The sequence below is a fragment of the Pyrus communis genome, chromosome 8 (assembly GCF_963583255.1).
Source record: "Pyrus communis chromosome 8, drPyrComm1.1, whole genome shotgun sequence".
NCBI lineage: Eukaryota > Viridiplantae > Streptophyta > Magnoliopsida > Rosales > Rosaceae > Pyrus > Pyrus communis.
The window spans coordinates 14,132,555-14,151,642 of record NC_084810.1 but is presented as its reverse complement, the minus strand read 5'-3'; the positions used below and the strand labels follow the sequence as shown (position 1 = coordinate 14,151,642).

At 38.7% G+C, this 19,088-nt stretch overlaps 2 protein-coding genes across 11 annotated transcripts; both read left to right on the top strand.

Moving 5' to 3' along the window:
* Positions 1-1,191: 1,191 nt before the first annotated feature.
* LOC137742161 (OVARIAN TUMOR DOMAIN-containing deubiquitinating enzyme 6-like) lies at positions 1,192-7,869 on the top strand. Of its 10 annotated transcripts, none has more exons than XM_068481938.1 (10): positions 1,192-1,232; positions 1,324-1,384; positions 1,797-2,771; positions 3,256-3,417; positions 3,890-3,967; positions 5,934-6,012; positions 6,101-6,246; positions 6,950-7,015; positions 7,109-7,280; positions 7,499-7,869. In XM_068481938.1, the coding sequence occupies exons 3-10, from the start codon at positions 2,085-2,087 to the stop codon at positions 7,711-7,713; spliced, it is 1,605 nt and encodes a 534-aa protein (XP_068338039.1). In that variant the 5' UTR covers positions 1,192-1,232; positions 1,324-1,384; positions 1,797-2,084; the 3' UTR covers positions 7,714-7,869. The 10 variants fall into 10 exon arrangements, with proteins under 10 accessions (XP_068338039.1, XP_068338038.1, XP_068338040.1 ...); XM_068481937.1 differs by having other exon boundaries at positions 1,199-1,232; positions 1,315-1,384; XM_068481939.1 differs by having other exon boundaries at positions 1,204-1,232; positions 1,719-2,771.
* A 668-nt stretch (positions 7,870-8,537) lies between these two features.
* On the top strand, positions 8,538-18,835 carry LOC137741304 (mRNA-decapping enzyme-like protein). The gene is made up of 8 exons (XM_068481027.1): positions 8,538-8,952; positions 9,076-9,116; positions 9,206-9,255; positions 9,977-10,121; positions 16,421-16,477; positions 16,825-16,951; positions 17,511-17,981; positions 18,363-18,835. Exons 1-8 carry the CDS (start codon positions 8,794-8,796, stop codon positions 18,417-18,419), a joined length of 1,107 nt encoding a protein of 368 aa, XP_068337128.1. The 5' UTR covers positions 8,538-8,793; the 3' UTR covers positions 18,420-18,835.
* The last annotated feature ends 253 nt before the right edge of the window (positions 18,836-19,088 follow it).

Sequence of the window (19,088 nt, the reverse complement as noted above, 5' to 3'; positions counted from 1 at the left end):
TTTCCCCTCCTTTCTTTTTTCTCCATTGGTCACTCACCATCTTTCTCTTCTCCCGATTGGTTTCACATCCCCATCCTTTCTCTCCTTTATAGCCTATCTCCACCGCCCATCTTTTCTTCTTTAAATATGGGCCACACACGTGGCTCCACCAGATTTTACTCCAAAAATCTGGAGTATTCCAGAAAATAATAAATTTACAATTTTACCCTCGACTTCATTTGTTAATAACTCCTTCGTTGTAACTCCAAATTGCGTTCCGTTTGCGCCCATGCGTCCGTAGTGATGAGTACTACAAGAATATGGCAAGAAAACGAGTCTTACATGACACGACATGGCAGTCAACAAAAGTCAACACTTTGCCTCGAAGGGCATTTTCATAAATTCACTTATTAAAATTATTAAGATTGTAATTTTTGGGGACGGGTCGTTACAGTGGGCCTCATTTTCACTTAAGATTGTCCTCATATAGTCCCTATAGGTGAGAACATACTACGTATCCTATGAGTCCCTATACCTTTAGGGACTCACTTTCCGATCTATTAGAGATTTATTTTGTCCCTGTATTTGTTTTATACCCATTTATAGGTGGTTGTCCCTATCTAGGGACTCCACAGGAGATGCTCTAAGACCTCTCACTTACAAGTGAATAGGAATACCACTAGAATTGTCTAGGTGACTTTAACGAAGTTGAGAATCAAAATCATCTCGCATGAACTAAGTTGATTGACTCCTCCCCCACATGGTAATCAACCTAAGGGAACTGAACACGTGTTAGCCTATAGGTGTCCAAGCGTAGGGGAAGGTCCCAAGGTGCTGGTTTTTTGTTTTGAACGAACGATATTATCTACACTAAGGAGAAGGGGTGGGCTTAGCCTCACAATAAGCTAGCAATAATGTAGTTCAAATATACATTTTGCAAGAATCAAACCTAAAATCTCTCACTTTTAAGTAGAGAGAAATACCTTTAGATCTTAGTACTAAGTGGCCAAGGTGTTGGGTTTGTTCCACTGTGTGAAAATATTAAATTTTTTATTTTATTTTGTATATTAGTGTTAATTGTTTAGTTAAGTGAGTGAACGCATGTTAAAAACTTAGAGACAGCAGACGCGCGGCCGTAGCGGGTAAGCACACGTCACGTGCCCGTCTCTCACCCTCCGTTAAAAAGCAGCCTCCCGTTTTCTCCCTCGTGACTTCTCTCTTCCTTTTCACATCGACATACCTTCCTCTCTCTGGTCTTCTTCTTCCCCTCGCAAAATCAACATAAACCCTAAAAAAATACTTGGGAATTTGAAATATTAAATTAATTTCGTTCAGCTTTTGCAGGTCTCAGACGCGTTGCGATTGAAGCTTCAGAAGAAGGCTGCGTTTCTGTACTTGTTCTCAGGTGAGTCGCCAACTCGTGCTGAGTCAACCGTAGGTTTTTTTTTTAAATTAATTAATTTATGTAATTGTCAAATTTCGTTAATTGTGTGTGTTTTGCGAGTGGGTCTTGTTTGATTATCTGATTAGTGTTTTTCTTCCGTGGTTCTTGGAGTTTTGGATTTTGTTAATCGGTTATGCTGGGTTTGTGTCTGTTTGGTTGCTGAGAAAATGCTAGGAAAGGGGAACAAAATTGAGAGAAAGTAGAAAGATTAGGTTTTTCTGGTTTTGTGCTTTTTGATAAAGTGAGAAGATTACCCAAGTTTTAGTCTTGTTTGAATTTCCTTTCTTTTTCTCAGAAGCCAAGCGGATCGTTAGAAAGCTGTGTTCTTTTTTGTTGATTTGTCTTGGAAATGTATGGTGTTTGTTGCGTGCAGCTTGGGGTAGTTGAAGATTGAAATTTTTGGCAATTTTTCGGGTAAAATTCGAGTAGCTTAGAGGGTTTTCTTGTTTAAAGTTCGAGCTCTGGGTCTCATGAGAATTGTTAGGGGAATGCAGAGATCGTTTCCCGAGGAGCAGAGCGTGCTGGGCTGGAAGAAAACCTTCAGCCAAGGGATTGGCGTGACTGTGCCCAAGGCCAGAACGCGTGACAAACATAACTCTAAGTTTGGGGTTTTGTAAAGGATATTAGGCTAGGATTTTGAAGACGTTAAACATTGAATGCAATGACTCGAATTCTGGTTCAGCGAGGTTCTTCGAGTGGTTCTTCTTCCAACCCAACTCGTCCTTCTTCCTTGTCTGGATCTTCTTCTGCTTGGGCACAGCCACAGGTTAATAATCCTCAGGTTCTTTCGGTTGTGAAAGATGAGGAAATTGTAGAGGAGGCACAAGAAAATGTTATTTTGGATGAGCTGCCAGAGTATTGTGAGAATGGTGACAATAAGGCTGTGAAAAGTGAGGATCTTTTGACAGAAAGCTTTAATGATGACAATGTGAGTCCAAGTGATGAACTAGCTGATGGGGAGAAAGTTGGTAAAAATGACATTGCAAGCCCAGGGGAATTGATGAAAGGTCTAGACGGGCTGAGGATTTCTGAAAGGGTGACAGTTGAAAATGTGGACTCGAGCAGGGATTCTTTACAAAATGTGATTGGGAGCTCTCAACCACCACCTCCTCCAGTCCCTCCCCCAAAACTTCCCTCGGCAAACTCAAATTCAAGGAGATCTGTCTCAGGAAGTTCGAATGCTGTGCGGATTGGACCTTCTAGAAGAGCAGTTGCCTGGCCTGTTGTTTCAACTAGGACTTCGCCAAATGGGTCGCGGCCTTCTTCTCCCAGGTCTCATGGTGAAAGCGAGGGGTACAATAGTGCTGATGAGCAAAGTCCTTGCTTTGTATCTTCCTATGATGACACTGTAAGTTTCTGATCTTATATATGCAAATAAATAGGAATATCTGATGTCTTCCTTAGTAGGTTTTATTGCAAAGAATCCCAGTGTTCTAGAAGGAATTGAAAAATGTGTCATAAGATATTTTTTTTTTTTTTTTTTTTTTTTTGGCGATTTTTGGTACATTGTTCAAATATTTGCTTTGGTTTTTTGGTACTCAAGCATGATTGCATCCTAAAGTTGAACTTTTTAACTATTGTATGTACATGTTCTCAGAAACTAAGAAACAGCAGCATCCCAATATCAACTTAATAAAAACTCCTCCATATCAGGAAGAAATGTTTAACAAAACGCTTATGCAGAAGCTAAATGCGGCCTCATTAAAATTCTTTACTTTTTATTTCATGCCTTGGAGGTCGCATTTGCACCCCCAGTGGGGTCTTACATTTGTTTGCTCCATTCTTCACTTCTAATTCAGAAATCTCAAATTGGCATGTTAAATCTATGTCAGGAAAGAGAACGACAGTTTGAAATTGATATTAGACGTGCAAAAGGTTTTGAAGTGAAAAAAATGCTGGAGGATGGGAATTGTCTCTTTCGTGCTGTTGCAGATCAAGTTTATGGGGATTCTGAAGCCTATGACTTGATCAGGCAAATGTGCATAGATTACATGGTATTATTCCTTACCCGTCCTCTATTTTTTATGCTATTTATGCTCTTTATTAGGCGCTGCGGATACGTTCAGATGTTTGGTACTTATTATTATGACAGCTTAATTTGGAATCTGGCCATGTAATGTTATCATATACTCACAAATAACAACTATGGGGTTGCTGGACAATGTTGTAAAGTGAATTGGTAAACCCCACAGATGTTACTAAGCGTGTAATGAGGAGAAAAATGAAAGATTTGAATGGTAAAATAGAAGAAAATCATGGAGTAGAGGGAAAAGGTTTTCATAGTAACAATACTTATAGTTTTGATTCCCATTAATTGTTAAAGAAACAAATTACTGGACACGAACATAAATATTGCTTTCTTTATCATAATTTCATCAATTAATGCTATACCATAATCTTTTTTTGTACCCACTTAATGCTATAGTCGCCATGATTTCTGATACTAAGTTCTATTTATTTTTCCAGGAACGAGAGAGGGATCACTTTTCTCAATTTATTACAGAAGGATTTACCTCTTATTGTAAGAGGAAAAGAAGAGACAAGGTACGTCATATCATAGTTCCATTGATGTTTTACTCAAAATATTTTATCGATGAGGTATGCCTACACAATAGCTCCGTATAGTCTTTTAAATTGGCATCTTGAGTTCCACTAGTTTATTCCCAGAATAATGGTAATGTGGTGCAATGTTAATTGATGCATGTCCTCTTAAAGATTGTCATCCTATTATCATCCCTACGTTCCAAGGTTAGTTTCATAGTAGTTATGTCTAAGTTGGAAACTGGCGAAAGCTTTTGTAGTATCCGTTCCTGTTCTTCAATGCCCTTCCCCCTTTTTTGTAGGCGAAGTTTCATAACAGTGGTATGCTTGTATGTCTCTACTCTTTATGTGTCTATTTAACAGTGGTATGCTTGTATGTCTCTACTCTTTCTGAAAGTGAGTCAACGCTTACTATACTTGACTTTAAAGGGTGAAATGGCTTATTTTATTGGTCTGTTTAACAATTTAATTTTATCTTATTTTATTTTGAATGTTTATAAAACAATCTAGTAAGGGTAATTAAATGGGAGTGGGAAACTTAATTCTGTGTAGTAGTCTTTGATAAATACATTTAAGTTAAACTTACTAGTTATGTGGGAAAAGAAGCAGATTAATTCCAGGTTGAGTTTTATTCATTAGATTACTAACTTTATTCCTAAACGTTTTATAAAGGTGGTAAATAATGAAATCTTTATCCTGGTAGGTGAAATTACAACTATAATGCTTGCAGAAGTAATATATTTTTCCAAAAGAGTTCACAATTGAGTGTTTTGGAGATCTAGAATTTGTTTCATTTTTTGTAGTGAATCTGGGGAAATTAATAAAGTCTTCCTTTCTTTACTGTCAAAATTTTGGTAAAAGCATCAGTTTAAATGACACAAAATTGGCACAACGAAAGCCTCATATTTTGGTTTAACCAAAGGAAAGACCAATTGTTTATAAAATATTTAGCATGAGCGTCCTATTGGCAAATAGTTTGTAATGGTATTGGCAAATAGTTTGTAATGGTCCCTTATATTGATGGTGATGTGATTCCCATTTTTATCGAATGTAATTTTGTGTGCGACTTTTGCAAAGGTGGTGTTGGTTGAATCATGATTTCAAATTACATATTGAATTTGAATTCCGTTAAGAGAGGTTGGGTTGCATTGGTGAAAACTGGCAATGGCTTTGACGTATTTTTTTATTAAATGATTCCTGGGCTATGATGATGGTGCATGTTCTCAATGGAAGGCCCTCTGCAAAAGGAGTTTTTGTCTTTCTAGTTCCTCACGACATGGTCATATCCAGGCTCAGTCGGTGATAAAAGATAAAAGACATCTTAAGAATTTAAAAATATTGTGGACGGAAACTGCCCAACTTTGCACCCTCGGTGAGGCATTCAACACCTAGATTTACACCCCCAAGGAAGTATTTGCCAACCTATCTTGGAAACTGCCCTGAATGGCTGTTGATTTCTCAGATGACACTGCACTATATCCTGGTGAAGAGTAATCAAATTTCCTCTTGAAGTTATGCTTGCTAATTGTGAGAGTGCGGAAAGGCCTAGCTGCTGAATTATGACACATTGATGAATATTGTCAATGATCGTAATAATTTTATGGTAGGTGACTTAGGTGAATTATAATAATAGAGGCATATGTGTTGACTGCTAACAGAGATGGTATGATTAGAAAACTTAAAAGGTCTTATCCCCAGGATTGCATGGTACCTATTTTACCCTCCTCACCGTCTCTTTACACACTAAGCATGGTTGTTTTTTCAGTCGCCTTTCAAGTGTTTGTCTTTCAGTAATTTTATATTATGACTTGGATCTGGTGGCTTCAGTTTTCACCATGTATTAACCTTTGTTTAGTTTTATACTTAATGGTATTATGATGTCTGTTAATTATTGGCGAGTGAAGTTTTGCACAGTTCCCCATCTTTTCCACTGCAGATGTGTTTAATAGCTCATTTTATCTTATGTCAGGTATACGGAAACAATGTGGAGATCCAAGCCTTATCTGAAATGTATAATCGGCCCATCCATATTTATTCCTATAGCACAGGTTTTGAGCTGAATAATGATTTCTTTCGTTCTTCCAGTGAAATTTTCTATTTGCAATGTTTTGTTAACTTAAAGTGAGTCTGATGCAGAACCAATTAATATCTTCCACGGAAGCTATGACACTGACACACCACCCCTACGATTAAGTTATCATCATGGAAATCATTACAACTCTCTTGTTGATCCCCGTCGTCAGACCATCGGTGTAGGACTTGGGTTCAGCCGTCTTCGTGGGGTGGGTGCATGTGCTTAATCATTCTATATTCGTCTGGCTTTAATTATGTTACTTCTAATACATGTGGATGAAACATGGATAACATAGATTTTCCTTTTCTTTCTGACATGATAAAAATAGGCTTGTATATAAAGGGGAAGGTTAAAAAAGGAAACTAAGAAAAGAATTCTGAAGTGTAACACTATTGCCAGTTTCCTTCAAAAAAGTTCGATTACTATTTACTGCCATGTGACATGGGCTCATAAATTTGTTCTGTACTTTATTAGGCTTTGGCTGCTTCCACTCCTATATAAACAAAAGAAGTTACTGTTAGGGGAAGGAGAACTGTGTTTAAGGGGTGTTTGGCTTGACTAAAGTGAATTTGATTCATTTTAAATCTTTTTCGGGGGCTGGGAGTGGGGGTGGGGAAGAAATACGGTGGGATGATGAAATTGGGCACTGAAAATGGCACCATTCACTCAAAGCATTGTCGGTTATTAGTGTTTCCAATTAAAGAAGTTATCAAAGAAAGCAAGGATTCACATCACGTAACGGGCCAAGCTATCCAGTGGTTTTGTTTCTCACTATTTTTTTGTTTGTTGGGGGTATTGGATGAAGGGTATTTGGAGGTTTGGTAACCTAGCTGTAGTTCCGACTTTCTGAAAGATATTATTCGGTTAACCGTTCAACTTACATCTCATGTTTCATCTTTTCGTTTCTGTAGTCAAATGTTGACAAGGATCAGGTCAAGGCTGCTATTAAGGCTCAACAAGACCAACAAATTGATAATGCAAGTATCTTGATATTTGAGTGTTATAGATTTCAGAAATACTTGACCAGGAATATCATGATCACTTTTTCCTCTCATCTATACTATTGGCAGGCACTTCTAGCTGAGGGGCGATTTTACTCGGATCTGGAGCTTACTGAGAAAGAAATTGAGCGCATGGTGATGGAAGCTTCAAGGCTTGAATATGCAGACGGCACATTTAAGCAACAACTTGGTCGTAGAGAATCTTCCACTTCTAGTGCTGAGCCATCATCTTCTGGAGCTAGTGAGTTTTCCGTTCCTGTGTTTCTTCCACCCGCCCTCCCTCTCTCATACAGAACTCGGTAGAAGAATATTTGTAGTTTGAGTGGGCTCAATTTTTAGGTATTAGACTGCATTTTTGGATGATATAGTTTGGCAACACTTGGGTACACGGGTGAAATTTGCATGTAGGCTTTGATTAATTCTACGCTTTTACTGACTAGAATGTCACATGAACAACAGGATCATCGGGCAGTGAGACTAAAATGGGAGGGAGGGACAAGGGATTTCAGGACTCGACCCTTAGCAGTAGTATGCAAGTCGTGCTATCGATGGGGTTCAGCTACCTGCAGGTGATCGAGGCATACAGCATATTCGGAGATGATGTTGATTCCATGGTTTGTTACTTGTTGGAAACTAGCAGCAGTGACCGGCGCAAAGGCAAGGCAACTGAATGAGCTGGTACGAGCCAATTTGGGGATGCTCGCGAGATTGTGCTGGTTTCGTTGTGCTGAAACTGTAGTGTTGGTAAAGAAAATGATTCCTAATTAATGGAGGCCTGTGAATCTTAAATATGTTATCCAAGTTTGTTCAATAAAATGGATTTACTAGTCTGTTTTTGAGGTCTCGATAGCGAACCTCTTCGTTAACTAAGCACTCTCTTGTCTTTTGTCATCACGTTGAATAGAAATTAAACGAAAATAGCGGATATAATTAAACATGAGTGTGTAACGGGGGGAGAGAATGTAATCTGAGGGGTTCGAGGAGCCATTTTAATAGCTAGCTAACGTGTTGACGGACTTGTGGGTATGACAGGTAGGAAGCAAAAAAGGAATGCACTTGGGTTGGTTGGAGGGAATCACTTTTGCCGAAAGACTTTTGACTCAACCAACGGTACAAAGGCCAAAGAAGTTGGATCTTGACAATTAGAAATTCAATTACTTCATGACTGCTACACGAGAGAGTGGTCCCGAAAGCTCCAATAATTGTAGTCAAGGAACACTCTTTGAATACGAGCAACGAACTCTGGCATAAAATCACTACTAGTATTGGAATAGAGAACAAGAGCCACCACCATGCCAAGCCCCTACTAGCCAAAGCCATCTATATGTCGAATACTTGTCCAAATACGTAGGATAGTACAATACAGTTCTCTTCACAAGAGTTCAAACTTAAAATTAAATATAATGTTTTCCTTATTTATCGAAAATGTTGTGCTCTAAAATCAATTTCCTTCAATCAACATTTCGTTACAAGGCGGGAAAATGTTGTCAGCGTAGCAGCAGCACTTATGGGCGAAGTGGGATATGGAACTTTCCAGAAACAAATGTAAAACCCCCAAAACCTCGAATTCCCTTCTAGAAGAAGAATGTCGGGGTATTTTCGTCATTGTGGATAACAGAGTCACGGGTTCGCTTGAGAAACAAGGTTAATGATGTCGTTGGACCTTCGCCTTCCTTAAATTCCGCTTCTTCCTCTGAAATTTTGCGGTTGCGGCGGCGGTGCGGTGGCGGAGCAGAAGCCCAAGTTAGAAAAAAATGTCGCAGAACGGGAAATTGACGCCGAATCTGGACCAGCAGAGCACCAAGCTTCTGAATCTGACGGTTCTGCAGCGAATCGACCCCTTCGTCGAGGAAATTCTCATCACCTCCACTCACGTCACCTTCTACGAGTTCAACACTGACCTCAGCGAATGGGTAGTCCTTCCTTTTCTACTTAATTTTTCATTATTTTCTTCTTGATATCTCATTATTTTTTGCTTATGATCTGATTCCAATTGCATAATTTTCTCTCTGATTTTTTTTCCTTTCCATTTTTAGAGTCGCAAGGACGTTGAAGGATCGCTCTTCGTGGTCAAGAGGTAATTCTGTGTTGCAAGATTTGGGTTTTTTTTTTTTTTTTTGGTTGCAATTTGGATTTTGGGGGTTAATTTTGTTGCTGTTATTCCAGGAATGCGCAACCTCGGTTTCAGTTCATTGTGATGAACCGGCGGAATACTGGTCAGTGCATTTGCATTGTGTTTTAATTCCTGATCCGTGTCGTTTCGCTGCATGTGTAGACTTCAAAAATTTGTGAATGGGATTGATCAGATTTTCCGAGTTACTAGCTAAACTTGATCCTTTAGTGTAGACTTCAAAAATGGAGAATTTGCTATGGTACTATTAGGTTAGGGTTTAGGGTTTAACTTAGTAAGTACGCCAAATGTCTCACACTAGAAGAAGAAAATATGTTGAAGTAGCGTATGAGCTCTCGGGTGTCCTTCCCTTAGCTGGCTTGGCCTGCTCTGGTACCAAATATCATTAGAACCAGTCTCCAATCATTACTGGAGTATGGACTCTGGACCACATTTCTGAGTTCTTTTTTTTCCTTTAATTTGATTCCTCTCTGGTCTCATGTTCTTCTTTGCCTCGTGTTGAATCCTATGCATTTGATCCTGCATATGGTGAATATCTTGTACTCCACACAGCAAGTGTGCTACATGAAAGGCTAAGCACCAAAGGGACCAAGTATTTGAGATTGAGAGATGAAAGTTCATTCACTTGAGGCTTCAAAATCTTCTGATTTGGTTATTAGCCTTTCTAGTATTGTTTAAGTCTATATCTCAGTTTATTCAGACGCCTAATGATGTTTTGCTTTTAATTTTTATATGGCATGCTTTTTATGTTTAGACTTTACTAAATTTCTGTGTTTTAAGATGATTTAGTATGTTTGCATAAGCAGAAAATTTGGTGGAGGATCTCTTGGGAGATTTTGAATTTGAAGTCCAACATCCATATCTATTGTATCGAAATGCGGCTCGAGAGGTCAATGGCATTTGGTTCTACAATCCAAGTGAATGTGAGGAGGTGGCAAATCTTTTTAGCAGGTATTGTCTTCTGGGAGTTTTAAGTTGATTGAAAAATTATAATCTTTGTGGTATTTTTGATTGACACGATCAACAACTTCGTGGATGCAATAAGTATGCCAGTGAATGGATATTCTATTACAATAAGGCATTTATGTGAACAGTGCATAACATTTAAATATCTGAAGATCTTAAAAGTAATCCAATAATGTACTATTTAAGATTTATCTCATATTTTTTTTTAAGACAAGTAAGAAAAATAGATGAGTAACTCTAAACTTTAATACATGTTAATACATGCCTAAAATAGATATAATCTTTTTACCTGTGTATGTTTATCAGTCATTGTTGAAATACGTTGTGTGCAGAAAAAATCCTTCCAGGGAATCTACCCTTGACTAGTTTCACTCTGTTGGACATAAATAATGAAGGCTAGTTTTTGTGCCAAGATACAATTGAACTTATCGTGTATACAATTAGTTTAAAACTTTAAATGCGAGTAATATGTCTCATGGTGAGAGAAAGTTGAAGGTTATTGTGACATAGTAACGCCATGAGAAATAGTTTTGCGTACCACTCTTTCGAGTGTTTACTTTCTTATATACTTTGTGTAACTTTAATTTATTGGTCAACTGGAGTTCCGGAAATGCATTTTTTAGTGTTTTTGCCAAAATAGAGTTAATTTCTTGATATTTTCATCTCCCAATCGGAGGATTTATATAGGAATACAAGCAATGATGATCAGGTATGAAACCAGTACAAGAAGTCAAAAAAACTGCTATGAAACTACTATATTAATTACAATGGATTTCACCTAATTCTTTAGCCAACAATGGCTGCTTCTTTAGTCAACAATGGCTGGATTTCACCTAATTCTTTAGCCAACAATGGCTGCTTCTTTAGTTAACACTCCCCCTCAAGTTGGTGCATAAATATCTCGAATGCCCAACTTGCTGAGTGAAAGATGGAAAATCCTACTTGACACTGCCTTTGTTAAAATATCTGCTAGCTGGTCATCACTCTTCACATAAGGCAAGTTAATGGTACCATCAACCAACCTTTCCTTAATAAAGTGCCTATCCACTTCAACATGTTTAGTACGATCATGTTGAACTGGATTATGAGCAATGCTAATGGCGGCTTTGTTATCACAATAAAGATTTGATGGCTTTGTAGAATTGAAACCCAATTCTCTCAACAAAATCTTGAGCCATAACAATTCTTGCACGCCGTGTGCCATACTTCTAAATTCAGCTTCAGCACTGGATCTAGCCACTACATGTTGCTTCTTACTGCGCCAAGTAACTAGATTTCCTCCAACAAATGTAAAGTATCCAGAAGTCGATCTGCGATCAGTTACTGATCCAGCCCAATCTGCATCAGTGTATCCTTCAACTTCTTGATGTCCATGATTGGAAAACATCAAACCTTTTCCAGGAGCAGACTTCAAATACCTGAGAATGCGTTGTACAGCATCCATGTGGGCTTCACTTGGCCTATGCATAAATTGACTCACCACACTTACAGCATAGGCTATGTCAGGTCGTGTATGAGACAAATAAATCAACCTCCCAACTAATCTTTGGTATCTTTCCTTGTTAGCCGAAACTTGATCAGGATAGTCTCCTAATCTATGGTTTTGCTCAATTGGTGTGTCTGTAGGTTTACAAGCTAACATCCCAGTCTCAGTTAATAAGTCTATAACATATTTCTTTTGAGAAAGAAAAATGCCATGCTTTGATCTTGCAACTTCAATACCCAAGAAATATTTCAAAGTACCCAAGTCCTTCATTTCAAATTCCTTGGCTAGATACATTTGAAGTTTTTGAATTTCCTCGACGTCATCACCTGTAACCACCATATCATCCACATAAACAATTAAGGCTGGAAGTTTACCTTTATCATGCTTAAGAAATAAGGTATGGTCAGCCTGAGTTTGCTTGAACCCATAATTTCTCATCGATTGAGCGAACCTGCCAAACCATGCCCTTGGTGATTGCTTCAATCCATACAAGGACTTTCTCAACCTGCATACTTTGCCAATATCACAAGTGGTAGTGAATCCAGGAGGAAGATCCATGTATACCTCTTCATCCAAGTCTCCATGTAAAAATGCGTTTTTCACATCAAACTGTCGTAGAGGCCACCCCAAATTTGCTGCCAATGACATAAGAACCCTAATAGTGTTGATCTTTGCTACCGGCGCAAATGTCTCTTGATAATCAATGCCATAGGTTTGAGTATAACCTTTGGCTACCAATCTGGCCTTGTACCTCTCCACTGAACCATCAGCTTTATGCTTTACTGTGAACACCCATCTACACCCAACAGGTTTCTTGCCTTCAGGAAGTTTAACCAGTTCCCAAGTGGAGTTTTTTCGAAGAGCTTCCATCTCTTCAATCATAGCTTTTTTCCATTTTGGATTTTTAAGAGCATCCTGTAACTTATTAGGAATTGAGACTGATGACAATTGGTTTGCAAAAGCTATATAAGAGTCTGACAAGCGATTAGATGAAACAAAATTAGATATAGGATATTGAATACCCTTTGTAGAAGAATAACCATAACGAACAGGGGGTATCCCTCGATTTTCTCGAATAGGATAACGAGAACCAGACTCATGATGTGGTTCATTTGGATCAGCACTTAATGAAATCTCATGATTGGACTCATCAAATATAGTAGGCTGAAGAGAAGGAGAATGAGTGGTTACCTCAGGATAATTCGTATGAGTAGCAGCTGATTGGTCAGAGAGTTGGTCAATGAGGGGATCTATATGTGGGTGGTCTATCTCATCAGCCACTTTTTCTTTTTCTTTTCCTTTATCTCCCCTTTTTCTTGTCCTCTCATATACCTTCAATATTTTTCCACTCTTTGCCTCATCATTAGGCAAATTTGGACCATCACCGGCATCAGACAAGTGTTCATCCGAAAAATGCATACCACCAATGTCAAGTGGCCACTGCTCTTCCTCCTTGCATTTTGTTCCTGCATCTCTCTCAGTGAGACTGACTCTCTATTGTTTCAATAAAGAGAATTCGTTGCAGTAGTAATGGGTGACTCCAAGACCACTGTTTCAGCTGCTGTTACACAAAATGATATGTCTCTGCATATCACCCCAGACAAGTTGGATGGGTCCAACTATTCCTCGTGGTCCCAAAGTGTCCGCATCTACATCACTGGCAGAGACAAATGGTCTTATGTCAGTGGAAAAAAGAAGGCACCAGCAGAAGCCGATGCATCGTATGCTATATGGGAGGAAGAGAATGCCATGGTTCAATCTTGGCTTCTCAACTCCATGACTAGAGATTTGCGGGCCATTTTTCTCCGACTCTCTACTGCAAAAGATGTTTGGGATGCTGTTACCCAAACTTACTCAATTGAAAAAGATGCATCAAAATTATATGAACTTCGCCGTCAAGCACTGGCGACTCGCCAGAATGGTGAACCTTTATCTGCATATTATGGTAAACTTCAGCAAACATGGCAAGAAATAGATTTCTTACGTCCTGGAAAATTGAAATGTGCTGATGATGTTGCTGCTCGAGAGACAGAAATTTCAGAAGAAAGATTGTATGATTTTCTGGCTGGCCTTGATCCTCATTTAGATCATGTTCGCAGTCAAGTTTTGACTCAAACACCTTTGCCATCTGTTCGTGCTGCTTATGCTCTTATGAATGCTGAAGCAAGTAGGCAAACCATTATGTTGGTTGGCCCACAAGTGGAAGGATCAGCCATGGTAGCTGCTCCGTCTCGATTTCCCCGTGGAGTCTCGAATTCTCGATCAGGTGGATCTAAAGTTACTGATACAAGGAAGTGTACTTATTGTGACAAGGATAAGCATACTAGAGACACTTGTTTTAAGTTGCATGGATATCCTGATTGGTGGGTTCAAAAGAAGGAAAATCAAAAGAAAAGCATTGTTGGATCACAAGCACACCTGTCTACACCAACGCCTTCCGTGCCTCGAGTAGATCAATCTGCTCACTCAGTTTCTCCTACTACTGCTTCCACTTCCTTAGTCGACGCAGGTAACTTTGGTTTTGCCTTGAACACCACATTTGGTGCTCCAAATAAACCTTGGATCATTGATTCGGGGGCTTCTGACCATATGACCAATAACTCTTCATGGTTTGCTTCTCACACTACTCCACCTTTAAATACCGTTAAAGTTGCTAATGGTATTTCCACTCCAGTTTAGTTGATTTGTGAGTTTACCAATAGAAAGCAAATTGTGAGAAAGATTAGGAACATGTAAAACATATGAGAGAGATAGGCATGGTGTTAATGAGATGGAGCCTGCTCTAAGCACTGGAGTGGAAATACCATTAGCAACTTTAACGGTATTTAAAGGTGGAGTAGTGTGAGAAGCAAACCATGAAGAGTTATTGGTCATATGGTCAGAAGCCCCCGAATCAATGATCCAAGGTTTATTTGGAGCACCAAATGTGGTGTTCAAGGCAAAACCAAAGTTACCTGCGTCGACTAAGGAAGTGGAAGCCGTAGTAGGAGAAACTGAGTGAGCAGATTGATCTACTCGAGGCACGGAAGGCGTTGGTGTAGACAGGTGTGCTTGTGATCCAACAATGCTTTTCTTTTGATTTTCCTTCTTTTGAACCCACCAATCAGGATATCCATGCAACTTAAAACAAGTGTCTCTAGTATGCTTATCCTTGTCACAATAAGTACACTTCCTTGTATCAGTAACTTTAGATCCACCTGATCGAGAATTCGAGACTCCACGGGGAAATCGAGACGGAGCAGCTACCATGGTTGATCCTTCCACTTGTGGGCCAACCAACATAATGGTTTGCCTACTTGCTTTCAGCATTCACAAGAGCATAAGCAGCACGAACAGATGGCAAAGGTGTTTGAGTCAAAACTTGACTGCGAACATGATCTAAATGAGGATCAAGGCCAGCCAGAAAATCATACAATCTTTCTTCTGAAATTTCTGTCTCTCGAGCAACAACATCATCAGCACATTTCAATTTTCCAGGACGTAAGAAATCTATTTCTTGCCATGTTTGCTGAAGTTTACCATAATATGCAGATAAAGGCTCACCATTCTGGCGAGTCGCCAGTGCTTGACGGCGAAGTTCATATAATTTTGATGCATCTTTTTCAATTGAGTAAGTTTGGGTAACAGCATCCCAAACATCTTTTGCAGTAGAGAGTCGGAGAAAAATGGCCCGCAAATCTCTAGTCATGGAGTTGAGAAGCCAAGATTGAACCATGGCATTCTCTTCCTCCCATATAGCATACGATGCATCGGCTTCTGCTGGTGCCTTCTTTTTTCTACTGACATAAGACCATTTGCCTCTGCCAGTGATGTAGATGCGGACACTTTGGGACCACGAGGAATAGTTGGACCCATCCAACTTGTCTGGGGTGATATGCAGAGACATATCATTTTGTGTAACAGCAGCTGAAACAGTGGTCTTGGAGTCACCCATTACTACTGCAACGAATTCTCTTTATTGAAACAATAGAGTCAGTCTCACTGAGAGAGATGCAGGAACAAAATGCAAGGAGGAAGAGGCAATGGCACAGGTTTGTTGGGTGATTCCAACGGGTATGGTTTATAGGGTATGGGGTAGTATTTAAATTTTTTTTTTTGTTTTTGGAAAGTTTTATGGGTTCGTGGAGATATTGCAAATGGACATAAGATGGGTAGAGATGCAGCGGAATGTATATGGTTAACAAGCTCAATATGGGTAGTGATGTTGGCAGATATGGCCAAAGAGGGATTGGATTCGTATGAAAGTAGAAGGCCTGCTATTCTTCAGGTCTTATGGGGTAGATGGCAGTAGTGCCAGTAGGTTAATCAGAATAGAAACTCCTTTTGGATCAGAAAGGCTCTGATACCATGCCAAAATAGAGTTAATTTCTTGATATTTTCATCTCCCAATCGGAGGATTTATATAGGAATACAAGCAATGATGATCAGGTATGAAACCAGTACAAGAATTAAAAAAAAACTGCTATGAAACTACTATATTAATTACAATGGATTTCACCTAATTCTTTAGCCAACAATGGCTGCTTCTTTAGTCAACAATGGCTGGATTTCACCTAATTCTTTAGCCAACAATGGCTGCTTCTTTAGTTAACAGTTTTAATTATTGGTTTCTCACATGACATGACCTAGGGATGTTATTATTGCAACTGTTTGCTGGGATCCTGACTGAATTGCATTTTATTTATCCTTCTTGTTTATATAAAAGTTAAAAAGGAAAAGTTGAGATGTGCTAAATTATATATTATCCTTAAGTGCTTTGTTTTTAAATCCATTCTATCTTTTATTTATGTGGCTCCAGGATTCTTAGTGCATATTCCAAGGTGCCTCAAAAGTCAATGGTATCACCAACAAAGAGGTAATATTCCTTTCATCCCTACTTAGCACTAATGTAGTTATTCCTTTACTTCTGAAGTCTGTGGAATTACAAAGTTTTCCTTGTCGACAATAGTATATAAACTTCTGGCTTTGTAATATTGGTCATTTTGAAGGTGATATTTTCTTTTTGTATACTGCTGAGCTTGCAAACTTCAGGTTTGTAAAATTCTTGGAATATTTATCTATGTTCTATTCTCAATACAATAGCATAAGAAATTATGCGTTTATGCTGTTGAATATTTCAAATGTTCAGTTGTGCAATTTTGTAGAAATTTTAGTCATTTTGGTTATGATAACAACTGAAGGAAGAATGTGTTACTTTTGTAGTGAGTTTGAGGAACTGGAAGAAGTCCCAAGCATGGTTGTTATGGATGGTCCTTTGGAGCCATCATCATCAACTGCCTCTCATGTCACAGACGTTCCAGATGATCCAGCTTTTGTGAACTTCTTCAGTGTATGTTCTCTTCCTCTTAATGTTCTGCAGTTGTGGAAGTTTGTTCTGGCCTTTTGTAGTATTAACCGTCTAGGATTTCATGAATTCCTAATTTTGAGTCATTGATTGAGGAATTTTGGTTGTTCTATACAGCTGTAGAATGAAAGTGTTTTGATTGTCTTAACAATTTCTGCATTTGATGCTAATATTGGTTTACTCTCAAATACAGCGAGCAGTAGTTAATGTGGGATTGTTGGTTCTAGTCCTTTAAGAAATAATAAATAAAATTGCCAACGGAGTACCTCCTAAATGTGCCTGTTTGCACTTTGTTTTATGCTCATTTCAAGGAAATATAGACTTGGTAAGTGGATGCCTACATATACATGCCGCAGCACAAGCACGTGTCTGTATACAGCTTGGACATACTGATGGATGTAATTTTGTGTTCATGCATAATGTCATCCCTGCATATGTATATATATTGTTGAACATACCGATGGATATAATTTCAGGATCGATGAAACATCTTTTTTCATTTTTCCTATATCTGGGCTCATCTAAATTTGGACATTAATTGCAGACGGCTATGACTATTGTGACTTCTTCAACTACAGCAATTACCGGACAGCCTTACCAGTCGTCTTCGACAGTCTCTCTACCTTCTCATCCAGTCGGTGTTGCCCCTTCAAGTATTTCTGGCATGCAAGTACCATCTGCTCCACTGTTATCGTCTACAACTTTAGCCTCTTACCTTGACCTCCCTGAATCCCGTAACACCACCAACTTGGCCAGTAATCTTGTAAAGCCATCTTCTTTTTTTGTTCATCCTTCCTCTTCAGCAACAACCATGCCACCTGTCTCTGCATCAATCCCTGCTGCTCCTCTTCTTCAACCTGCTGTAAGTGTGCAACGTCCATATGGTGCTCCTCTTTTACAACCTTTTCCACCGCCAGCTCCTCCACCGTCTCTCACTCCTGCTTCTTTCCCGACTCCGAACTATGGGCCAGTTAACAGAGATAAAGTACGAAATGCACTCATGCTGCTTGTACAGGTTAGTCTTGTCGTAATGGTGCTATGTAGATATAATTACACTCATTTTTTTTTTCAATTGAAAAGATTAAATGTTTGTAGTAATGTTCAAAATTCGTTCACATATTCTGGAAATTGTTTAAAAATGCATCATTAACGTTTTGTAGTTTTATAATCGATAAAAATGCATCAAGGAAACAAATACCTAGGTTTATATCTCCTGATGCCTTTTTCCAGGAGACATCCGTTTGCATTACAACTTTGAATTTTTTGAATTATATTGGGTACCGAGTCATTATCTAGAGTTCTCGACTGAAGTAACTGCTTAATAATCTTTAGGTTCTTAATTATGATATCATTAACTTTGTTCATAATTTGAATATGAACTTTGCCTGCTCTGTAGGATAATCAATTCATTGACATGGTATACGGAGCACTCCAGAAGGCACCCCACTCATAACCTTTTCGGAAAAGCTTGACCGTCAGCATGTTAACGCAGGTCAGTGAACGCCTACCTGAATCAGCAGAGTCTACAAGCTGGATTGTTTTTGTTCGTTGTGTGCCTTCTTCTTTCGTTCCCCCTTTAAACGTGTGCATATGATGTATAGGATTTCGATTCTCATTCTCATGGGAGGGGAATTTCGATATAGGGGTATTTGTAAGTTTTGAATTGACAGTGCCGCGTAGTTTTGAATGTTTGTTTAGTCTTTTACCTGATGCGCAAGTAAAGACCTTTGTATTCTCAGCAATCTTATACCCCTAAACACCCCCTGAACCCAAGCAAGTGAATTTTAAACACAATGTTGAAGCGTACTAATTGTTAATTGAAAGTGCACTCGACTTTTTCTTAATGAAAAGTGTGATTAGCACTTCAATTTAGTCTCGCATTTTGTTTTCGCTAGGTAAGAGTGAGTTTTTAGGTATTTTTCCGCACTTTTGTGTTTCCTTTGAGGAAATCTTGCATAAGTTTGTCCAAGTTTGTTAGCAAATAACAAAAATAGGCCATTAGACCAACAAAAACAATTAAATGCAAATTGGAGATGGAGCTTGAGTTATCAAATTTGATTTATGGCATTGGCAAATGGTTAGAAAGATTTTCTACTTGAATGTAGATATGCGAGTGAACTCA